The 18,243-nt window shown below is 58.0% G+C and overlaps 1 protein-coding gene across 4 annotated transcripts in view; it reads left to right on the top strand.

The window, feature by feature from the left end:
- SH3RF3 (SH3 domain containing ring finger 3) overlaps positions 1–18,243 on the top strand; it is a 204,713-nt gene that overhangs the window by 135,226 nt on the left and 51,244 nt on the right. For all 4 annotated transcript variants that reach the window (XR_010934295.1, XR_010934294.1, XM_067703971.1 and 1 more), the window contains one exon: positions 9,570–9,643. Coding sequence is in view for 2 of the 4 variants with exons in the window: in XM_067703971.1 (XP_067560072.1) it covers positions 9,570–9,643 (74 nt within the window). In the remaining 2 variants the exon portion in view is untranslated. The remainder of the gene's footprint in view (positions 1–9,569; positions 9,644–18,243) is intronic.

Genomic DNA, 18,243 nt, shown 5'->3' with positions numbered 1-18,243 from the left:
ACCCGGCCGTCTCTCCTCGGGTGGCCATGGGACCTGAGTCAGCCATGCTGCATTCTGAATGGTCTGAGCATGAAACACCGTGGCTCCAGGGATGCCACTTGACGCCCCCCCCGTGATGGCTCCCACGGGCTCAGGGCCCACACCGCCGGCTGCCGAGAGGGCGCAGCTGTGAGGCGGCCAGCTCGCTCCCGCACGCCACGTGTCCACCACGGGCAGCAGGGCTCCCAGGGGAGCGAGGTCAGGCTGGGCTTCCGATGCCCGCCGTGCTCACACTCGACCCTGATGAATCATTCCTCCCTGCCGTGCGGAAAAGTCCAGGCTCGGCCGAGGTCCTCATGAGCAGCGGAGCACCGCGGTCACCTTGCTGCTGGGCAGGGAGGGTTAGCAGGAGGGACGGGGAAAGAGGCTGTCTAGGCCAGCTCCACCACTCAGGGTCCAGATGTCTGCTTGCTGAGGTCGGGGGTCAAAGGAGGTGATTGACCCACAGCTCAGAGCGACCTGTCATCAGGTGACCCAGGTCGCCCCCCCACCCCCGCTGCCTGGGAAGCCCCAGGGGGTGCAAGGAGCTCCTGGGCCGGGCAGTGTGGCCGGTTATGCCCTGGAACGGGCAGCCCCAATCCTCCAGGCCTGCTTCCCGCGCACACCGCGCGTCCGCCACAGGGGGGGGCGCTGTGCCCTCACCCCGACACCTGCAGCTGCGTGGGCCAAGCCCACCTGCCACCTGTTCGGTAGATAGAAGCCTTGCTGGGGCAGAGCCACACATGCTGACTTGCATGTCGTCTGCCCAGCTGTTCTCAGGCCACAACAGTGGGGCTGGTGGTTGTGAAGAGACCACGTGACTCAGGGACGCTAAAATTCTGACCACCCGGCCTTGTGCAGGGACGATGGCCCAGTCCCGGGCGGCAGTGTACCCACCGCCGTGGCAGGGGTGGCATGTGGCCGCCAGTGCACTGGCCCCTACAGGCTCCCGCGTGGGGACGTTCAGTGGCCAAAGCAAGTCCTCCAGCCTGGCTCTGCTCAGTGGGGATGGGGGTGGAGTGGGGTCCAGGGCACCCAGGGGAGCCCAGGTGTTTGGGCCAGCCCACGGCACCATTTCCCTGGACGCTCCGTGTTGTCTGTAAGCTTTAACTGCTCGACGCAGAGGCCGGCAACCTCGGAGAGCAGAGGTGACCCACGGAAGCCAAAACCGGCGTCTCTGTGCCCGCCGTCTGTGGACGGCCGTGGGTGGGACCTGCACCCAGCAGGCTCTCACCAGACTCGGTGTTTCTCAGCTTCAGAGAGACCACGGCTTACAGGCCAGCTTCAAATAAGCCAACAGAAGCCCTTGAGATCAGAAAGATGTGCTTTAAAATCAGTGAGGAGGGGAGTGTTTGAAATTCAGCAGCGAGAACATCAAAAGGGAGCATTTCTCTAGCGTCTGAGGAGTGAATTGGAAGAGCCCTCCCGGAAGCTTCCGGGCGTCTTTCAACGCATCCGCCTGCGTGTGGGGTGGCCTGCAGCCCCTCTCGCCACCTCTTCTTGTGTCGGCCCGGGACAGGCTCTAAGCGGGGAGTGCGGGCACCGACGCGCCGGGCTCCCCGCTGTCAGCCCACCTCCAGGCTCCTGCGCGCACTGCCCGTGGGGAGCCTGGGCTTGTGTTGAGCATTTTCAGAAAGTTACAAAGGTAATTCTGTGCCTTGTCCGGAGCAAAATAAAAAAAAAAGTACCAAGCAAGCACGAGACAGCTAAACCGTCTCATCCTTGAGAACGTTGCACAAGAAGAGCTTTCCCTGCAGACGTGGGCAGTGCTGTCCCGACTTGCTAGCTGCAGGAATGAGAACACTGGCCGCCTGGCCCGGGCTTCTCGTCCACCACGTCAGCTGCCGACCTTGTCTGTTCTGCTGCGACGTTAAGGGCAGGGACTGCTGGGCGCCGGCCATCGCCAGCGGCTGAGGGACGGGCCCCTGGGCCTGGTGAGCTGCCGGTCCCTCCGTCCTCCCTCTCGTTTGGCGAGCTCTTGGCTAAAGGAGCAGCCCGGGCAGATGCAGGAGGACCCTTGTTGGACCCCAGCCCCCGGGACCAGCCGGCCCACCAGGCGACAAGGACACCGCTCGGGGCAGGGAGTGCGTGGAACGGCACAGCCGCTGGGAGGTGGGCCTGCTCTGGAAGGAGGCGAGGCCTCCTGTGGGACTCCAAGTCTCCTCAGGCCCTGCTGCAGAGGCTCATGGCTCAGGACCCTCCCCACCTCCCTGCTCCTCTCGCCCAGCCCTGCCCCTCCCAGGCCCACCATGTGGACCATGGTATGGGCGCGGCTGCACACCCAGGCCCTGTAGCCGTGGCCCGACCATGGCCACCGCTAGCTTGAGGCCTGGGAGCTCGGCCGAGACGGAAGCTGTGCTCGGACCCTCAGTGCCCGCAGGGGCCCTCCACACGGGGGCTCGCGGACACGTGGATGGACAACAGACACGCTGAATGGGGCTGCGGGCTCTTGAGTCCCACCTCTCCATAGGAGACACCTCTGTTTGAAGGCGGGAGACGGGTCATTGGGATGTGAACGTCATGCATTTTGTGCAAAGCCAGGGACGATGCTTTCGTCTGTGGACACACATGGAAGTGGGGGGTGGTCTACACTAGCTACTGGCACCTTCCTGTGAACAAAGACCACCAAGCAGGCGGACTCGTGTGTGGGGAAGCAGAGCGAGGAGACCGCCTGTGACTTTTTTTTTTTTTCTGCGGTACGCAGGCCTCTCACTGCTGTGGCCTCTCCCGCTGCGGAGCACAGGCTCCGGACGCGCAGGCTCAGCGGCCGGCTCACGGGCCCAGCCGCTCCGTGGCATGTGGGATCTTCCCGGACCGGGGCACGAACCCGCGTCCCCTGCATCGGCAGGCGGACTCTCAACCACTGCGCCACCTGGGAAGCCCCCCGCCTGTGACTCTTCTTGGTGGAAAAAGGCTCCACCTGTTGGTTCAGAGTCGAACCTCGCGATGCCCGATGGGTGAGAAGTAGCCTGTAACTGCCTTCCCCCAGCCCCCAACACGTTAGCGCTTTGCGATTTTCACCCCTGCACTGAGCAGGTCAGCTCCCCTTCGTGATGACCCGGGGAGGCCTGTCTTGCTTTTGGCACAGCTGTGGCCGTTTGGTCCCCGCTGCTGGCCCCGTGGGACGAGGGCAGAGGCCGGAGGCTTGTCCTCTCACTGCAGACGACACCTCAGGTGGGTCGGCCGACTTCTCAGCGTGCTGGACTGCTGCCTTGTGGGCAAGAGCAGCTGGGTGCCAAGAAAACCTTATTTACAGAAGCAGGGACAGCACGGCCAGATGTGACCTCGGAGGAGTCTGTCGACCGCTGAGCAGACCTGGACTCAGAAGCTCAGGGCTGAGTCAGTAGTTTGTGGGCCGGTTGGGCCACCTGAGGTGAGCTTGGCCTCCTGGTGGCCTCTGCCTCAGGTGGCCAGCCAGCTTCCTGGGGCTGATGGACAGAACCGGGGACGTTCCGTCGGCACAGAGCGACCGGCTCCCTCTCCAGGACAGACCGTCTCCTCCAGGTTCCTTGGCCTCCGACCTCGAGCTGCCAGCCCAGGCCCCGCCCACCGTCCTCCCTGCCCAAACCCCTGGCCCTGCAGGCTGTTGGGTGTTCTTTTTGGAACCAAGCGAAGAATCAGTCTGTAAGCGTTTTACTCTGAAGTTTTCTTTGGGAAGCACGTTCCTGAGAGCCTGATTTTCACCCCGTGTTATGGAGTGGTAGCGTGTGCTGAATAAAACATGCCCGTTTCACGGCTCCTTTTTAGGGTGATGACAGTGCCTTCTGGACACGTGTTAAAAGTTAAAGTGAGGTGTTTCTTCCTGGGGTCTTGGTCTGTGTCAAGGAAGGCAACTTGGAGCCCCTTTTAGCTGGGGTGCAGCTTGCCAGCCGCAGACCCTTTTCCCTTTTTTTAATCCCAGCGGGAAATGAAAGGCCTGGTTCGCAGCTACTGCTCAGGGGCCCCGGCAAGGGCAGCAGTGGAGCCTCTGGCATCTGCTAACAGCCTGACGGTTTAGAATCAGGGTCCGGGGGCGCTCAGCGTAGACTCCTTGCAATGCCTGTGGGCTGTTGCTGAACGAGGCCTAAGGGGTCACTGGAGTCGCCCACTCCATGGGCTCAGTGACCCCGAGGACTGAGCCACTGGCATCCTCACACTGTTGGTGGCTCCCCCGGGTTGGGCTGTGCTCGACTTCTGGGCTGAGCCCCAGCACGCGTCCATTGCGAGTCAGCTGAAAAGAATTCCACCTCATCACGGTGGACCACCTTCCCACGTCGGGGCCCCGCGTGCATGGGGCTGCGCCAGGCCCGGGGGGAGGGGCGGGGTGTCGCCAGGGTGCAGGAAGGGTCTGTCCCCAGGCTGTGGTCCCAGTTATTTCTGTCCAAAAGCAGCTGGAGCCCTCACCTCCCTTCCTTCCTCCCTGCCCGATTCCCTCTCTCCTGCCAAGCCTTCACTAATCCCTTAAGGCCCAGAGCCATTAAAAAGTAAGCCATTAAAAATCAGAGCAGAATCAGCCTCGGGGCCCTCAGCCGGGAGGAAGCAGGCCCCAGTCCTGGCGGGAAGCCTGTTCCACGTTGCAGCCAGAGGGCGTGGGGCACGAGACAACCTGGCGCTGCAAACGACCTCAGACAGACTTCCCGTCCCACCCCGTGTGTCCTAGGAGCCGTGCGTTAGGGTGTGGCCGTGCCTCCGGTCAGCGCCGTCCTCCCAGGGCTGGACTGCTACAACTTGGAGCCCCCTGCCACGCCTGGTGCTTGCGAGCCCTTAATCCTGAGAGGAGGCCCCCCTGTGCCACGATACCCCTGAGGGTCAGCACACAGCTGCCTCCCGGGCTCCTGGAGGGACCGCCATCTCAGCAGCCGCGTCCTGCTCTGCTGGGTCTGTGTCCTCGGCTGTTCACAGCTCAGCTGCCGGCGGGGGACACCCCTCCACCTTCCATCGACAGGAACAGAGATGAAGATGGGACCCGGAGGAGGATGGCTGGCCCCACCGGGGAGTCACAGCCCGGGCTCCCACCACCGGGCACAACGTCCCAAAGGGCCTTCATCTGGGCTCCGCACTGCGCAGGGGGGAAAGGTCAGAGCCCCGGGCTCAGTGGGTGGAGTTTTAGATGGTCTCCATCTCGACCTTGACCTTGGGAAGAAAGGCTTGTCACAGGTGTGGCCTCCCATGCCCCCGACCCAGCTCTAAGGGAGGGTCTGGCCGTGAGATCCCACTTCCTTGCTCTGTGGCCTTCGTGTGTCGGGTTTCAGCTGACGGCCAGGCTCCTGTAGGGCAGCCTCGTTGCCCCAGCGCTGGGGGAGCGCCACAGGCCTGCCACCCCCAACACGTGTCGCGCGGAGTTGACGGGTGGGGGTCTGGAGGCCCACAGCCATGGCCAGCCTCTCCCTCTGCCCTGGAGGCAGGCACCAGCCTCCTCTGCACGTGTCGCCTCCTGTTGAACTACGGCCCGAGTGGCCGGCAGGCAGCAGGGTGCAGAGACCCCCGGCGGGCCACCTTCCAGGCACGGTGGGACTCAGCAGCCCCCAGCCGGGTCATGGGGCTTCCCACGTGGTGCCTTTGGCTGGTTGGCTGTTTCAGGAGAGCTTATTTGGACAGGAGGCCCTTTGACAAGAGCAGGGTCACGGGTCTGGCTCCGTCCAAGCCAGTCGCGTGGGCCCTGCCGCCCGGCTAAGGCCCTTCGGCCCCACTGTGGCCAGCAGTGCCGCGTCTGGTCAGCAGAATGGCCGATCATCAGGGTCCCCTCACGGTCCTCTCCTGTCCCCTCCTGGCCCCCCACAAAGGCGGCTTGTGTAGAATCCAGTAAACATGGGGTCACCTCAGCCATAGCTTGATCTTGAAACAGACCTCAGGTAGTCGAACTCTGTCGTTCTGTGTATCTTACTTTGAAAATGTAGTGGAAAACCACTGCTGATAGTAAAACGATGGAAAATTTGAACATACAGATTTTTAAAAATACGAACTCAAATCCCAGCTCCCTAAGTAAAAGCATTATCATTTGTATGTAAATTTCCCCATGTAAATGCACCCATCGTTTTACAGAAACAGGCTAAACCTAGGTGTCCAGTTCCCTCACGCCATCCCGTTTGCTGTGCTCCCCCAGCCCTCCACACCCACCTGTGCAGGTCCTTCTCCCAGGTCGTGTGGGGCTGTGTCGGTCTGCAGACGGAGTCTCGGGTCAGCCATCTCCTCTATCTGCCCTTTCTTGCAGCCGAATCTTCTCCTGTGGCTGCAGAAAGAATGATGCCAGCATTTCCTGAGCGCTTGCTCAGAGCTTTAAATTACTGTGTCTAATATTCCAGCTAACCTAGAAGCTGGGGGCCGCGGTGGCCCCATCTCCTCATCCCTCCAGGGCCTGTGTCTTCACTGCGTGATTTCCAAAGTCTCGGGAACCAGGGATTCATGTTTTGTCTGGTATTCAGGTGTTCAGGTGGAGGGTAAATCCAGTGCCTGTCGCTCGACCGTGGTCGGGGCAGAAGTCCACGGCTCGATGGCATAACCCGTCCAGGGTCGCACGCTGAGAGCTGAGGGCACATCAGCCCGGTGCTGACCCCCGAACGTACACGTCCAGGTCGTGCCCCCCCTGAGCCCCTGGTCGGCCTCCCCCAGGTCTCGTGCTCCATCCCTTCTCGTGGCATCTCTGTCTAGCCAGTCGCGGAGGCCGGAAACTCGCTTATCCTCTTCCTTCACGCCCTTCAGCCCCGGAACCCACTAGTCGTGTAGGTAGAGGGGGAGTAACGCCCACCGTGCGCACGTCCTAATCCCCGGAACCTGCGAATACGTTGCCTTCCTTGGCAAGGGACAGGGAACTAGAGACGGAAGACGGTCCTGGGTCCCCTGCGTCAGAGTCAGAGAGAAGCGAGAGGACTGACCGCCTGCCCTGCTGGCTGTGAGGCCGCAGGCCTGTGAACTGGTGACTCCGTGCTGGTTAGGGCCCTGGGCTCGCGGTCACTCGCTGGTGCCTCCCCTGGGGACGAGGTGGTGGGGACGCACACAGCCCCCAGCAGGGGCTGCCGGGCACTGGCCGGCTGGGTGACTGTGAGCCGCGCACCTCCTGCCTTGGGCCTGGGTTCCCTCATTTTGTGAAGTGGTGACAGCAGCACCTGCCTACGGGCGTTTCTGCGAAGTAAATGCGTTATTCCCGGCCAAGTGCTCAGAGCAGAGCCTGGTCCCTGGTGAGCTCTGGGTGGGGGTGGCCGCTGTTATCCCTGCTCTTACCCTCCTTACCCACGGCCTCCTGCGCATCCAGACCCCCTGTCCCTCTCATCACCCTGACCGCCGATCCACGACTGAACGTCCTCGGCAGAGACGTGGGCTGGTGCCCTTCTTACCAGGTGTGTCTTTGGCCTCCAGGCGCCGCCCAGGATCCACAGCTGGATCGGGGGGCTCCCGGGGCTCCCCCTGCCCCTGGTGCTCCAGCCTCTGCTTCCAACCTGCAAAGCTTGCTTTCTCCTCCTTCTCCCTTCACTGGGTGTTCAGGGAGCCCCTCTGGCCACACCCAGCCTCGGCCTCCGTCGTGTGCTCTGCGGCCCTGCTCTTGCCAGGACCCCGTGTCTGTAACGACCTGCCTGACGCCTGTCCCCCCACCCCAAGGAAACCCCCGAGATCGCAGGCCGTGTCTGCGCCCCCAGCCGGGCCTGGGCTCAGGTGGTCGGCGGATGCCGCCTGCCCGCTCCTTGTCAGCGAGCAGGGAGGGCCCCTCACTTGCTCGAGGGGAGCCGTGGGCCTGGGTGCTGTCTCCCTGGCTGCGGGGCTGTCCCTTCCTGGGGGCAGGCGTGCCCAGCGAGCAGGAGACCCGGAGTCTCTGGGCAGAAAGGGACGTCCCCGCCTTCCTGGCTCCGCAGCTTCCACACGGCAGCCGCAGGGGCAGGTCTGAGGAGCTGGGTCCCTCCCGCAAGTGCAGAAGCTCGGTGCGCGGGAAGGCGCTCGGGACGTCAGTGGCCTGGGCGGGGGGGGCGTTCCGTGTGGGTGTCACACATTCTCAGTCTACCAGAAGCTCCGAGTCCCGACGAGGAGAAGCAGTTCTGACGTCTGCCTGAGGGGCTGCTGACGGGCTGTGGTCCCCGGGGGACGGGGTTGGGAGGCTGCCTCGGAGACCAGAATCGAGGTTGGAGCTGGTCAGCGATGGGCAAGAATGACGCTCCCCGCACAGCAAGAGGGCCCTGAGGCGGTCGGTCCTGCGTGGGTTGTCCTGCCACCCCAGGCCTGTTCCAGGTGCTTCTCTGCGATTTGTGCTTCAGTGCTCTTTGTGCCCTGAGGACACACACGTGGTGACAGGTCACCTTCCCCACCTGCCCGGGGCCTGAGGGCTCTGCCCAAGGCTGCTGGGTCCCTGTTCCTCCGGGGTCCCTGTCCTGCCCTTGTGGGAGGCCTCCAGGAGGGGAGGACACCCCAGCTCCCTCAGCTTTGAGGTACCCCTGGGTGTCCCCATCTGGGTTAGTTTCCTGGAGCTGCTGTAACAAACCAGGTGGCTCAGAGCGGCAGGCAGTGCCTGCTCAGCGCTCTGGAGGCCAGAGGTCCAAAATCAAGCTATCGGTGGACCGGCTTCTCATGGGGCTGCTGGAGACCCCACCCAGGCCCCTCCAGCATCTGCTGGCCGCCAGCACCCCACCTCCTTGGCTTGCAGATGCGTCACCCTCATGTCTGCTCGCCACCTTCTCACCTCTGGTGTCTCTGTTCTTTTCTGTCTCGTGGGATGATCTCATCTCAGGATCCTTGCCTCATATTACCCCTGCAAAGACCCCGATTCCAAATAAGGTCACCTTCACAGGCACGAGGGCCATGACTCGTGCACTTTGGGGACCAGAGTTCAACTCGCCAGGCCACCCAGTACCCTGAGCAGAAAGATGGGATGCCACCTGGGGAGGGCAGGGGCGGCACGAGCCAGTGTGTGGTGAGGGGACTCGGGGGACGATGCCCCTGGCAGGCTGGATCTACGGGGTTCCCTAAGGATAGCCCAGCATCATCTTGCAGCCCAGAGCCCGCTGCTTGGCCCTCACCCAGCTCACCGTGCACCTGACACTTGGCAGGAACCTCCTGCAAGGCGGCCATCCCTCCGTCGTCTCGCAGAGTAGACCCTTGAAGCTTTGCGCGCCTCGGGTCAGGCAGGAGAGGCAGTGCTTTACATCCTGGCACCCTCTAGCTGCCCCCCGTCCACTGTCAAAGGACCGATTTTCTTTAGCTTTCGGGGACACGGTTTCTAAATAAGCTGACATGTTGGAGCATGAAAGGTTTTGTCGGGATTTTCTCGGCCAGACACAGGAGGAATGAATCCGAGTCCTGAGAATGAAGGCCGGCCACCCCACCGCCTCTTTCCGTGATGGACACGGCACCTCACCATCCGGGCCAGACGCGGGCCGAGCGGTTTCCTGAGCTGCTGCGGGAGGGACGGGGGTCGCTGGCTGCCAGGCCCCCTCTGGACTGAAGGACGGCTACTAAAGCCGGGCAGCGGGACCCGGGCCGTGGAGTCCAGAGTCAGGCAGCCGAGGGGGCCAGATGCCCAGACTCCACCGCGGATGCTCCGTACCCCTGGAGCCTGTGTCCACTCACTGTCTCCTCTTGTCTGTTTCCAGGACGCCTCGGCCGGATGCACCCCAGTGGCTGAACAGCAGGGCACAGCTCCCAAAGTCCAGCTGCCCCTCAACGTGTGAGCTGCCGTTTATGTTTTTGGGGTCCCAGCCTTCAGCGCCTCCCCCACCCCCGCTAGCGTGTCCATGTGGGGTTTTCTAGCGTGTCACCTGCTTGGTTCTGTGCAGCTCACAGGACTGCTGGCGGGGCCGCCTGGCCAGCAGGCTGGTGGGTTCAACATCACTGTCCCCCCGGCATCCGGTACAAGCAGGGGGCGGGGGGTGTGTCCAGATATTTGATGACACTTTCACTGGCCACCCAAGAAAGGGCCCCAGAGACCCCTGAGGAGGTGGGCCCCGTGGGGCAGAGGGCAGCCAGAGCGGCCGACATCACCAGCTGCCCAGATGCAGCTCTGTGCCCACTGCCGTCCAGTGCACAGCAGCTGCATGTCATCCCCAAATCGAGCCAGATGAACCGTTGCTGGGAAGTGAGATGCTTGTCTGTTTAGAGAATCTGCTCTTGTTAAATGACAGCTCCTAAAAGACGTGCCGTTTAAAATCGCCATTTAAAGAGTGTTCTGAAGAATCACATTGCTGGCTACTCTGTTGTGTGGCAATGAGTTCAGTTACTTGAATGACCGTTTAAGGTGGAGAATATGAATTTGGAAACAACGTGGCAAGGTAGGAGGTTCCCAAGGTCCAGTATGGCCAGAGGGACACTTGGAACCTGTGTAGTGGCAGAACAAAATGGATTTCAAGCGAACGATGCCTTTTGAAAATGCAGTTTGCCAGTCTTCAGAAGGATTCCTAGAAGGTGGTTATATCCGCTGGTACAGGTTCACCTTCTTCGAGCCCAGGCCAGACGCTTACCTCTACCTGGCGGCAGACAGGAGTCCCTGAACATCCTGCTGTGACTGGGTGATTGCCGAAACCAGCTAAGTCAAGGACATTGGGACCTACCTATCTTTGCGTAGCTTCCTGAGGGGACGTAGGTTAGTAAGTGGTGTCTCGATGTCTTGAGGCAGAAATTCAGGCCTCACCAACACTGGACAGAGGCACCGTCTTCCAGCTAGCTCTCTGGATGAGTTCCAACGGCCTTCACTCAGACCTGGGGCCGGGGCACCCGGGGAGCGATGGGCAGGGGTCTTGCTCATGAGAACTGGGTGCAGGACTCTTTACCTGAGGAAGCAGGCCTGGTCCATGGGAGACGGTGAGGCCTTACTGTAGTTCCCCAAGTGCAAGGCGGGACAGGAGAGCTTGTGAAGCAAGAGGCCCGGGTGTTTCATCTTGGCGTCCCCAGCAAGGTGCCCGGCACGCAGGCTCTCAGTAACTCTTACTTGTTCGGAGAGAGCCGGATCCTCCCCTCCTGGGTGCCGAGGGTCCTGGCAGCAGCCCAGAGCCCCTGCTCTTGTACACCAGGTCAGCCACCCAAGGACGCCACTCTGCCTTGGAGACCCAGTTCCAGGAGTATCACTCCCTGAGAGTCATCAGCACATGCTGGAGGCCTCAGCCACATGCAGACCTTCCACATCACGGAGGGATTTTAAGTTTGGTGCAGAGTTTGGAGGGACTTCTTTCTCCCCCTGCCCCCGCTCTGCCCTGGGGCATGAGGGGGTCAGTGTGGTCCCCAGCCCCCTGCCGACTCCCTCTGCCTCACCTCCAGAGCATGGCCGTCCCTGTTTGGGTGGAGATTTTCATTTGGGTAACAGAAGGGAGTCAGATACATCTTTCAAAGGGTGACAAGCCTTTTGGCAGGAATGTATCTGTCGGTCATGGTGGTCATACATGGACCGTGGCCAGCACGGGCGTACTGGACTACGGCAAGTTAACGCGTGCGTTCTGTGGCCGTATGGTTTGAAGTCAGAGACACCGTACCTCCAGCTTTGTTCTTCTTTCTCAGGATTGCTTTGGCTATTCGATGTCCTTTGTGATTCCGTGCAAATTTTAGAATTATTTGTTCTAGTTCTATGCAAAATGCCATTGAAATTTTGATAGGGATTGCACTGACTGTAGATTGCCTTGGAGGGTATGGACATTTTAACAATACTAATTCTTCTAATCCATGAGCACAGAATATCTTTCCATTTTTTGTGTTTGCTTCAGTTTCTTTCATCAATGTCTTATAGGTTTCACTGTTTTCACCTCCTTGGTTAAATTTATTCCTAGATATTTTATTCTTTTTGATGCAGTTGTAAATGAGATTGTTTCTTCATTTTTCTTTTGGACAGTTTGTTGCTAGATTTCTGTATATTAATTTCATATGCTGCAACTTTATAAAATTCACTGATGAGTTCTAGCAGTTTTTTGGTGGTATCCTCAGGATTTTCTATGTATAATATCATGTCATCTGCAAACAGTGGCAGTTTTACTTCTGCCTTTCCAATGTGGATTCTTTTTCTTTTTCTTGTCAGATTGCTGTGACTAGGACTTCCAGTATTATTTTATTTTTTAGAATTGGGGTATAGTTGCTTTACAATGTTGTGTTAGTTTCTGCTATACAATGAAGTGATTTCAGCTTTATGTATACATATATCCTCTCCCTCTTAGACCTCCCTGCCACCACCCCCCCCCCGCACCCACCATGGCACCCATCTAGGTCACCACAGAGCACCAAGCTGAGCTCCCTGCGCTATACAGCAGGTTCCCACCAGCTCTCTGTTTTACACATGGCAGTGCACATATGTCAGTCCCAATCTCCCAGTTCATCCCACCACCCCTCCCTGTGTCCACACGTCCGTTCTCTGTGTCTTCCAGTATTATGTTGAATAAAAGTGGCAAGAGTGGACATCCTTGTCTTGTTCCTGATCTTGGAGGAATTGCTTTCAGCTTTTCACTGTGGAGAATGATGTTAGACGTGGGCTTATCATATATGGCTCTTACTATGTTGAGATATGTTCCCTCTGTATCCATTTTGTTGATAGTTTTTTATCATGAGGGGATGTTGAATTTTGTCAAACGTGTTTTGAGTATCTATTGAGACGATCATGTGGTTTTTATTCTTCAGTTTGTTAATATGGTGTATCACATTGGTTGATTTGCAGATGTTAAACCATACTTGCATCCCTGGAGTAAATCCTCTTGGTCACAGTGTATGATCCTTTTAATGTATCAATATTTTTGAATTCGATTTGCTAATATTTTGTTGAAGATTTTTGCATCTATGTTTGTCAAGGATATTGGCCTGTAATTTTCTATTTTTGTGGTGTCCTTATCTGGATTCGTTATCAGAGTAATGTTGACCTTGTAAAATGAGTTTGTTTACCCTCCTCTTTAATTTTTTGGAAGAGTTTGAAAAGGATAGGTATTAAATCTTCTTTGAATATTTTGTGGAATTCATCAGTGAAGCCCTCTGGTCCTGGACTTTCGTTTCTTGGGAGAATTTTGATTACTAATTTATTCTCCTTACTAGTAATCAGTCTATTCAGATTTTCTATTTCTTCATGATTCAGTCTTGGAAGATTATACGTTTTTAGAAATTTTTCCATTTCTTCCAGGTTGTTGTTGGCGTATAATTGTTCTCAGCAGTCTCTTATGATCCTTTCTATTTCTTTGGTGTCAGTTGTAACTTCTTTTTTCATGTCTGATTTTATTGGTTTGGGCCAGTTCTCATTTTTTCTTGATAAGCCTAGTTAAAAGTTTGAGAATTTTGTTTATCTTTTCAAAGAACCAGCTCTTAGTTTCATTGATCATTTCTATTGGTTTTTTTTTAGTCTCTATTTCATCTATTTCTGCTCTGATGTTTATTATTTCCTTTCTTCTACTAACATTGGACTTTGTTTTTTCTTCTTTTCTCTAGTTCCTTTAAGTATAAGGTTGGATTATTCATTTGAGATTTTTCTTGCTTCCTGAGGTAGGCTCATATCACTGTAAATTTCCCTCTTAGAACTGCTTTTGCAGTGATCCATAGATTTTGGATCATTGTGGTTCTATTTTCATTTGTTTCTACGTATTTTTAAATTTCTCCTTTGATTTTGTCAATGGTCCATTCATGTTTAATTTCCATGTTTTTGTGGTTTTCCCCAATTTTTCTTTTGATTGATTTCTGGTTTCACACGATTGTGGTCAGAGAAGATGCATGATATGATTTCTACCTTCTTAAATTTATTGAGACCTGTTTTGTAAACTGGTGTGATTACTCCTGGAGAATGTTCCATGTATGCTTGAGAAGAGCGTGTTTTCTGCTGCTTTTGGATGGAATGTTCTGTATGTGTCCATTAAGTCCATTCTCCTCCTGAGTTTGGTGAGCATCGTTTTGACCATTACATTTAACCCTTTATCAGGTAGATTGCTTATCTCCATTTTGTTTAGTTCTTTTTCTGAGGTTTCATCTTGTTTTTTCAATTGGAACATATTCTTCTGCCTCCTCGTTTTGCCTGACTCTCTCTGTGTTTGCCTCTATGTATTAGGTAAATCAGCTCCTTCAGCTCCCAGTCTTGAAGGGGTGGCCTTATTAGGAGATGTCGTGTGGGCCCAGAGGTGCAATCCTGCCTGGCCACCAGAGTCAGGCACTCGAGGGTCCCCTGTGTGGGCTGTGTGCAGCCTCCCATTGTGGGGGTGCTGCAGCTACTGCTGAGGCATGCTGGCGGGTGGGGCTGGCCTCCGAACGTCCGTGGGCCCAGCTGCAGCAGCTGCTGGGAACTGGTGGGCAGGGCTATTGCTCAGCTGGCCGTGAGGCCTAGCCAAAGTGCAGGGTGGGCGGCGCTTCATCAGGGCATGCCCACTGACACTAACAGGTTAGATGGAGCATTCCAAAATTGCGCCCACCAGCCGGCATTAGCAAGGTAGCCTGAGATCACGGATACGGCTCCCGCCAGAGACTCAGTTCCCAGGGAGCAGCCCACTTGGTTCCCGCCTCTCTGGCAGCTGCTTCAGCGTCAGTAAGTGGGCTGTGAGCTGTTCAGTCTGGTACTCTTGCACTGGTTTTTAGGTCGAGTGAGTCTGCACGTTCAACTCCACTGAGAGCGGGTTTTCCACTCCCTGTGCTTCTGTAGTCCTCCTGGGTATTCTCTGTTGGTTTTCAAAGCCGGGTGTTTTGGGGGCTGGTCTCTCTGAGCGGGATCTAGGGTTGGGGGCTGCGTGTGGAGCTTGAATCCCTCACTCCTCAGGGAAGAGACCCGTCCCCTGTGGTCCCTCCTGACTGGATTGCGGTAGCTGGGGAGGGGTTTTCCTGGGCAAGTCCGTCTCTCTGCTTCCCCTGCCCGTCTCCACGCTGTCCTTCTACCCTTCGTGGTGGAGGCTCTGTTCAGCCAGTGTTCAGGTCCCTTTTCAAGGAGGTGGTCCCACATGTGGCTGTGGACTTGCTGTGTCCGTGCGAAGAGGCGAGCTCGGGAACTTCCTGTGCTGAACCCTCTCCTCAGCTGATCCTGCCGACTGAGAGCCAGCGAGCGGCACATGTCGCGCTGACCTGAGCCCATGCGGCCCTGGCAGCTAGAAGAGCAGGGGCAGACTCTTCCCAGGAGGAATGGAAAAGAACCTTCCTTACTCCAGAAGAGACGAGCAGGCCTCATATGGAGGTGGAAGGGTGTGAAGTTAATGACGGCATTAAAGTTCTTTCATCGCTGCTTGATTAGAGCCTCTGGACAATTAACAGCAAGTGAAGATCTTACGTAGGAAAGAGCAAGTAATACGGTGAGCTGGCAGCTCTTCCCACGGTGCCAGGCTCGGTGCTCACGGCCTCCACTGCCGGCTGAGGGCGCCGGGAAGGGGCCTGACACTCCCCCCGCCTCACACAGGGCTGCGTCTGCCTGGAGGAAGGGTCGCCTCTTCGATGGGCCCGAGAGCCCCCTGCCGGCCACCGGGCTGTGGGGAAGAGGCGCTGGGATCCAGACGCTCCCACTCCTGTCTGAAATCAGTACCAACCTTGTGTGTGAACGCACAGAGGCGAATCCCGGGCCTGCTCTGCACGTGACGTGGGACCCCCTGCGTCCTCCGTGGAGGCCTGTGCTGAGCTCAAGGCCTTTGGAAGGAGTGGAAAGGGAGGGTGGGGCGCCGGGAACCATGCGGCTGCTGCCTGGTTCCCGCATTTCACCCAGGCCCGGCTGGGGCCCCAGGTTCCGTGAGGATCAGGGATCATCCTCCAGCTTTCCCAGGATGGCAGCACACAGTGCTGGTGGGCGCGGCTGAAGGCGTGGGGTGGGAAGGGGTGCAAAGGATGCACCCTACCCTGTGGCCGCACTCGGACCTGGAAGGGGTGACCCGGCGCACGGCAGGGACCGCGGAGCTGCAGGCGTCGGGCTGGGAGCCGGCTGGTCCCTCCGGGGCGTTTTCTTGAGTCACAACAGGGGAAGCAGATGCCACGTTCCCTGGCCAGCGCCGCCCCAGCGCAAGCTGCACGCAAGTGTGCAGGCCCCTAGTGCAGGAGAACGCCCGTGGGGAGGTGGGGGGCAGAGGTGTTCCAGGTGAACACCCCCCAGCCATGCACACTGAGAGGCTGAACTTGAAATATTGAGACCAGAGGAGGGATTACTCCTCAGAGAACGAATTTAAAATAAAGATGAAGACAGCAAGGGCATTAGTGCCCTGGTGCCACTCAGCACAGGCCCCTCACGTGGAGCCCCCGCTCCCTGGCCTCTCCTGCCCGGGCCTCTCCCCAGCCTCCCACAGTGCCCCCCACCCCCGCCAGGTCCCTGCGGCCACGGAACCATCTGCCTCCAGCTCGCTGCTTTGTAAACACAGATTCTCCATCTTTTTTGAGCCTCAGTGTGCTCAGCTGTGAAATGGGTGGGTAGCCCAGCCTCAGAGCTCACGTGGGGCTTGGGCGAGACCATGACTAATGCCAGCTTCCTGCGCTGCACCCTCGTCCTGCCTCGGCCCATGGCACCCGAGGTGGGGTGGGGCTCTGCACGCTGCCCCATGGGTGCAGCTGCCCGTCAACAGCTCCCCATCAACAAGGTAAGGCAGAGTTCTGACTCTGATGACTTGGAGGAGGAGGGCGCCTCGTTCCCCCGGGGCTGAAGGCATCCTTGGAAGTAAGCCCCTCTCCCCCACGTGGTTAGTGCCCGAGGGGCACCAGAACCAGTATGCCTCCAAGAAACAAACAGCTGAAACTGGGAAGGAAACCTGCTTCCCCCTGCTAGACTCTGGGCGTCCCACGTGAGGAGGCGGGATGCAGAATAGATCCAGTCTGCCTGCAGACCCGCTCAGGACGCGCCTCAGCAGAGCCCGTGGTCCTGGAGGCTGGCGCTCCGGCCGCGGCGGGGCCCACAGTTGGTCCAGGCTGGTCGAGTCGACTGGTGGTTTCCGCCAGGTTCGCCTCAGTTGCCCGTTTTCTGCCGTTATGACTTCGTCAGGAACCGTGGTGTGTTTCTCTAAAGTACCAGTGGGATTTTGAAAGAAGCCTGTTCTGATTTAAAGGCTTAATCCAGATGACTTGAGGCCCACGGTCTGAAGAATGCTCATTCTTGTGTGATGGGAAGATGCTGAGAAGTCAACACAGACCTTGTTCCCTAATGGCTCGGGGATCCCAGAATGCTGAGAGACCATCACTCGTCCCCGGAAACGTTGCTCTGTCATCTGATGGCCGCTCCCCAGATCACAGACACACACACGGCTCGTCGGCTCTTTGCCGAGGTCTCTGACACTCACTTGCTTTGAAAACCTGAGTTGACTCCGCCGTAGAGGTGGGTGCTGGTGGACGCTGCGCCGGGGGTGGGGGGCCCGCCCTGGGCAGCTGAGACCCCCGAGCCTCACGCTCGCCACCCGGGGTCTGTCCTCTCCCGGCAGGGACGGCGCCCCCTCCTGCAGGAGCCCCCGTGTCCACAGCTCCACGGCAGGTGGCCCCTGAAGTCACCCAGTCCCAGGGGCTGGAAGGGTGGGTGGGGGCAAAGAAAAAGGCCACCTGCCAGGCCCTGGTGGAGGGACCCTGACCCCCCCGGGGCTGCACGCCGGTGGGTATCCTTGTTAAGAGACGCCCTTTCAGCTCCCATGTGGGCCCCTCGTCCCTCCAGCCCCCCACCTCCCTCTGGACCTAGCTCCCTGTGGACCCACACCTGTGTCATCCATCCTCTGCTTCTGTTCACTTCTTCCCTTTCCTTTCTGGAGAGCAGCCCCTCTGCCTTTCCTTCTGTCCTCCTGGGAGCACCTCCCAGGGCACCCCTCCTCCTTCTGGTCCCAGCAGTGTGCTTGGACCCCAAATGAGGAAACTCAGAGCCCGCTTCCCCCACTTATCCTCATAGCCCAGCTTGTCCAGCAGAACTCGGGGCTGGATGAAACCGTTCCCAGTGCACACACACGTACACACACACACACAAGTACATACATACACAGAAACACGTGCACACATACATGAACACATGCGCACACGTGCACATGCGGATGCGTTACATGCACACATACACACGGACACACGACCACATGCACCCCTTTTTCTTCAACAGTCTTGGTCTTAGTCTCAAAACCAGAGTCCCTATTTTATTCTTTCCATAGATGTTGATTGCGCACCTGCCTGGTGCAGACACTGTTCTAGACCCTGGGGTGGAGCACGAACAGGACATGAAAGCCTCTACCCCATGGGGAGCATGCTGTGGGGGAGGGCAGATGAGAGGGGAGAGGGGCCCCCAGGTGGAGGAGGCAGGTGCAAAGGTCCTGAGGCAGGAGTGTGCGTGTGTGTTCGGGAGCACCTCAGTTTGCTGGGTCCCCTCAGCTGGACAGGCACACGCACCCTCTTCTGGGTGGATCCCTG

Source organism: Pseudorca crassidens, chromosome 14 (assembly GCF_039906515.1).
Source record: "Pseudorca crassidens isolate mPseCra1 chromosome 14, mPseCra1.hap1, whole genome shotgun sequence".
In the NCBI taxonomy this organism is placed as follows: Eukaryota; Metazoa; Chordata; class Mammalia; order Artiodactyla; family Delphinidae; genus Pseudorca; species Pseudorca crassidens.
This window is presented reverse-complemented; position numbering and strand designations above follow the sequence as displayed.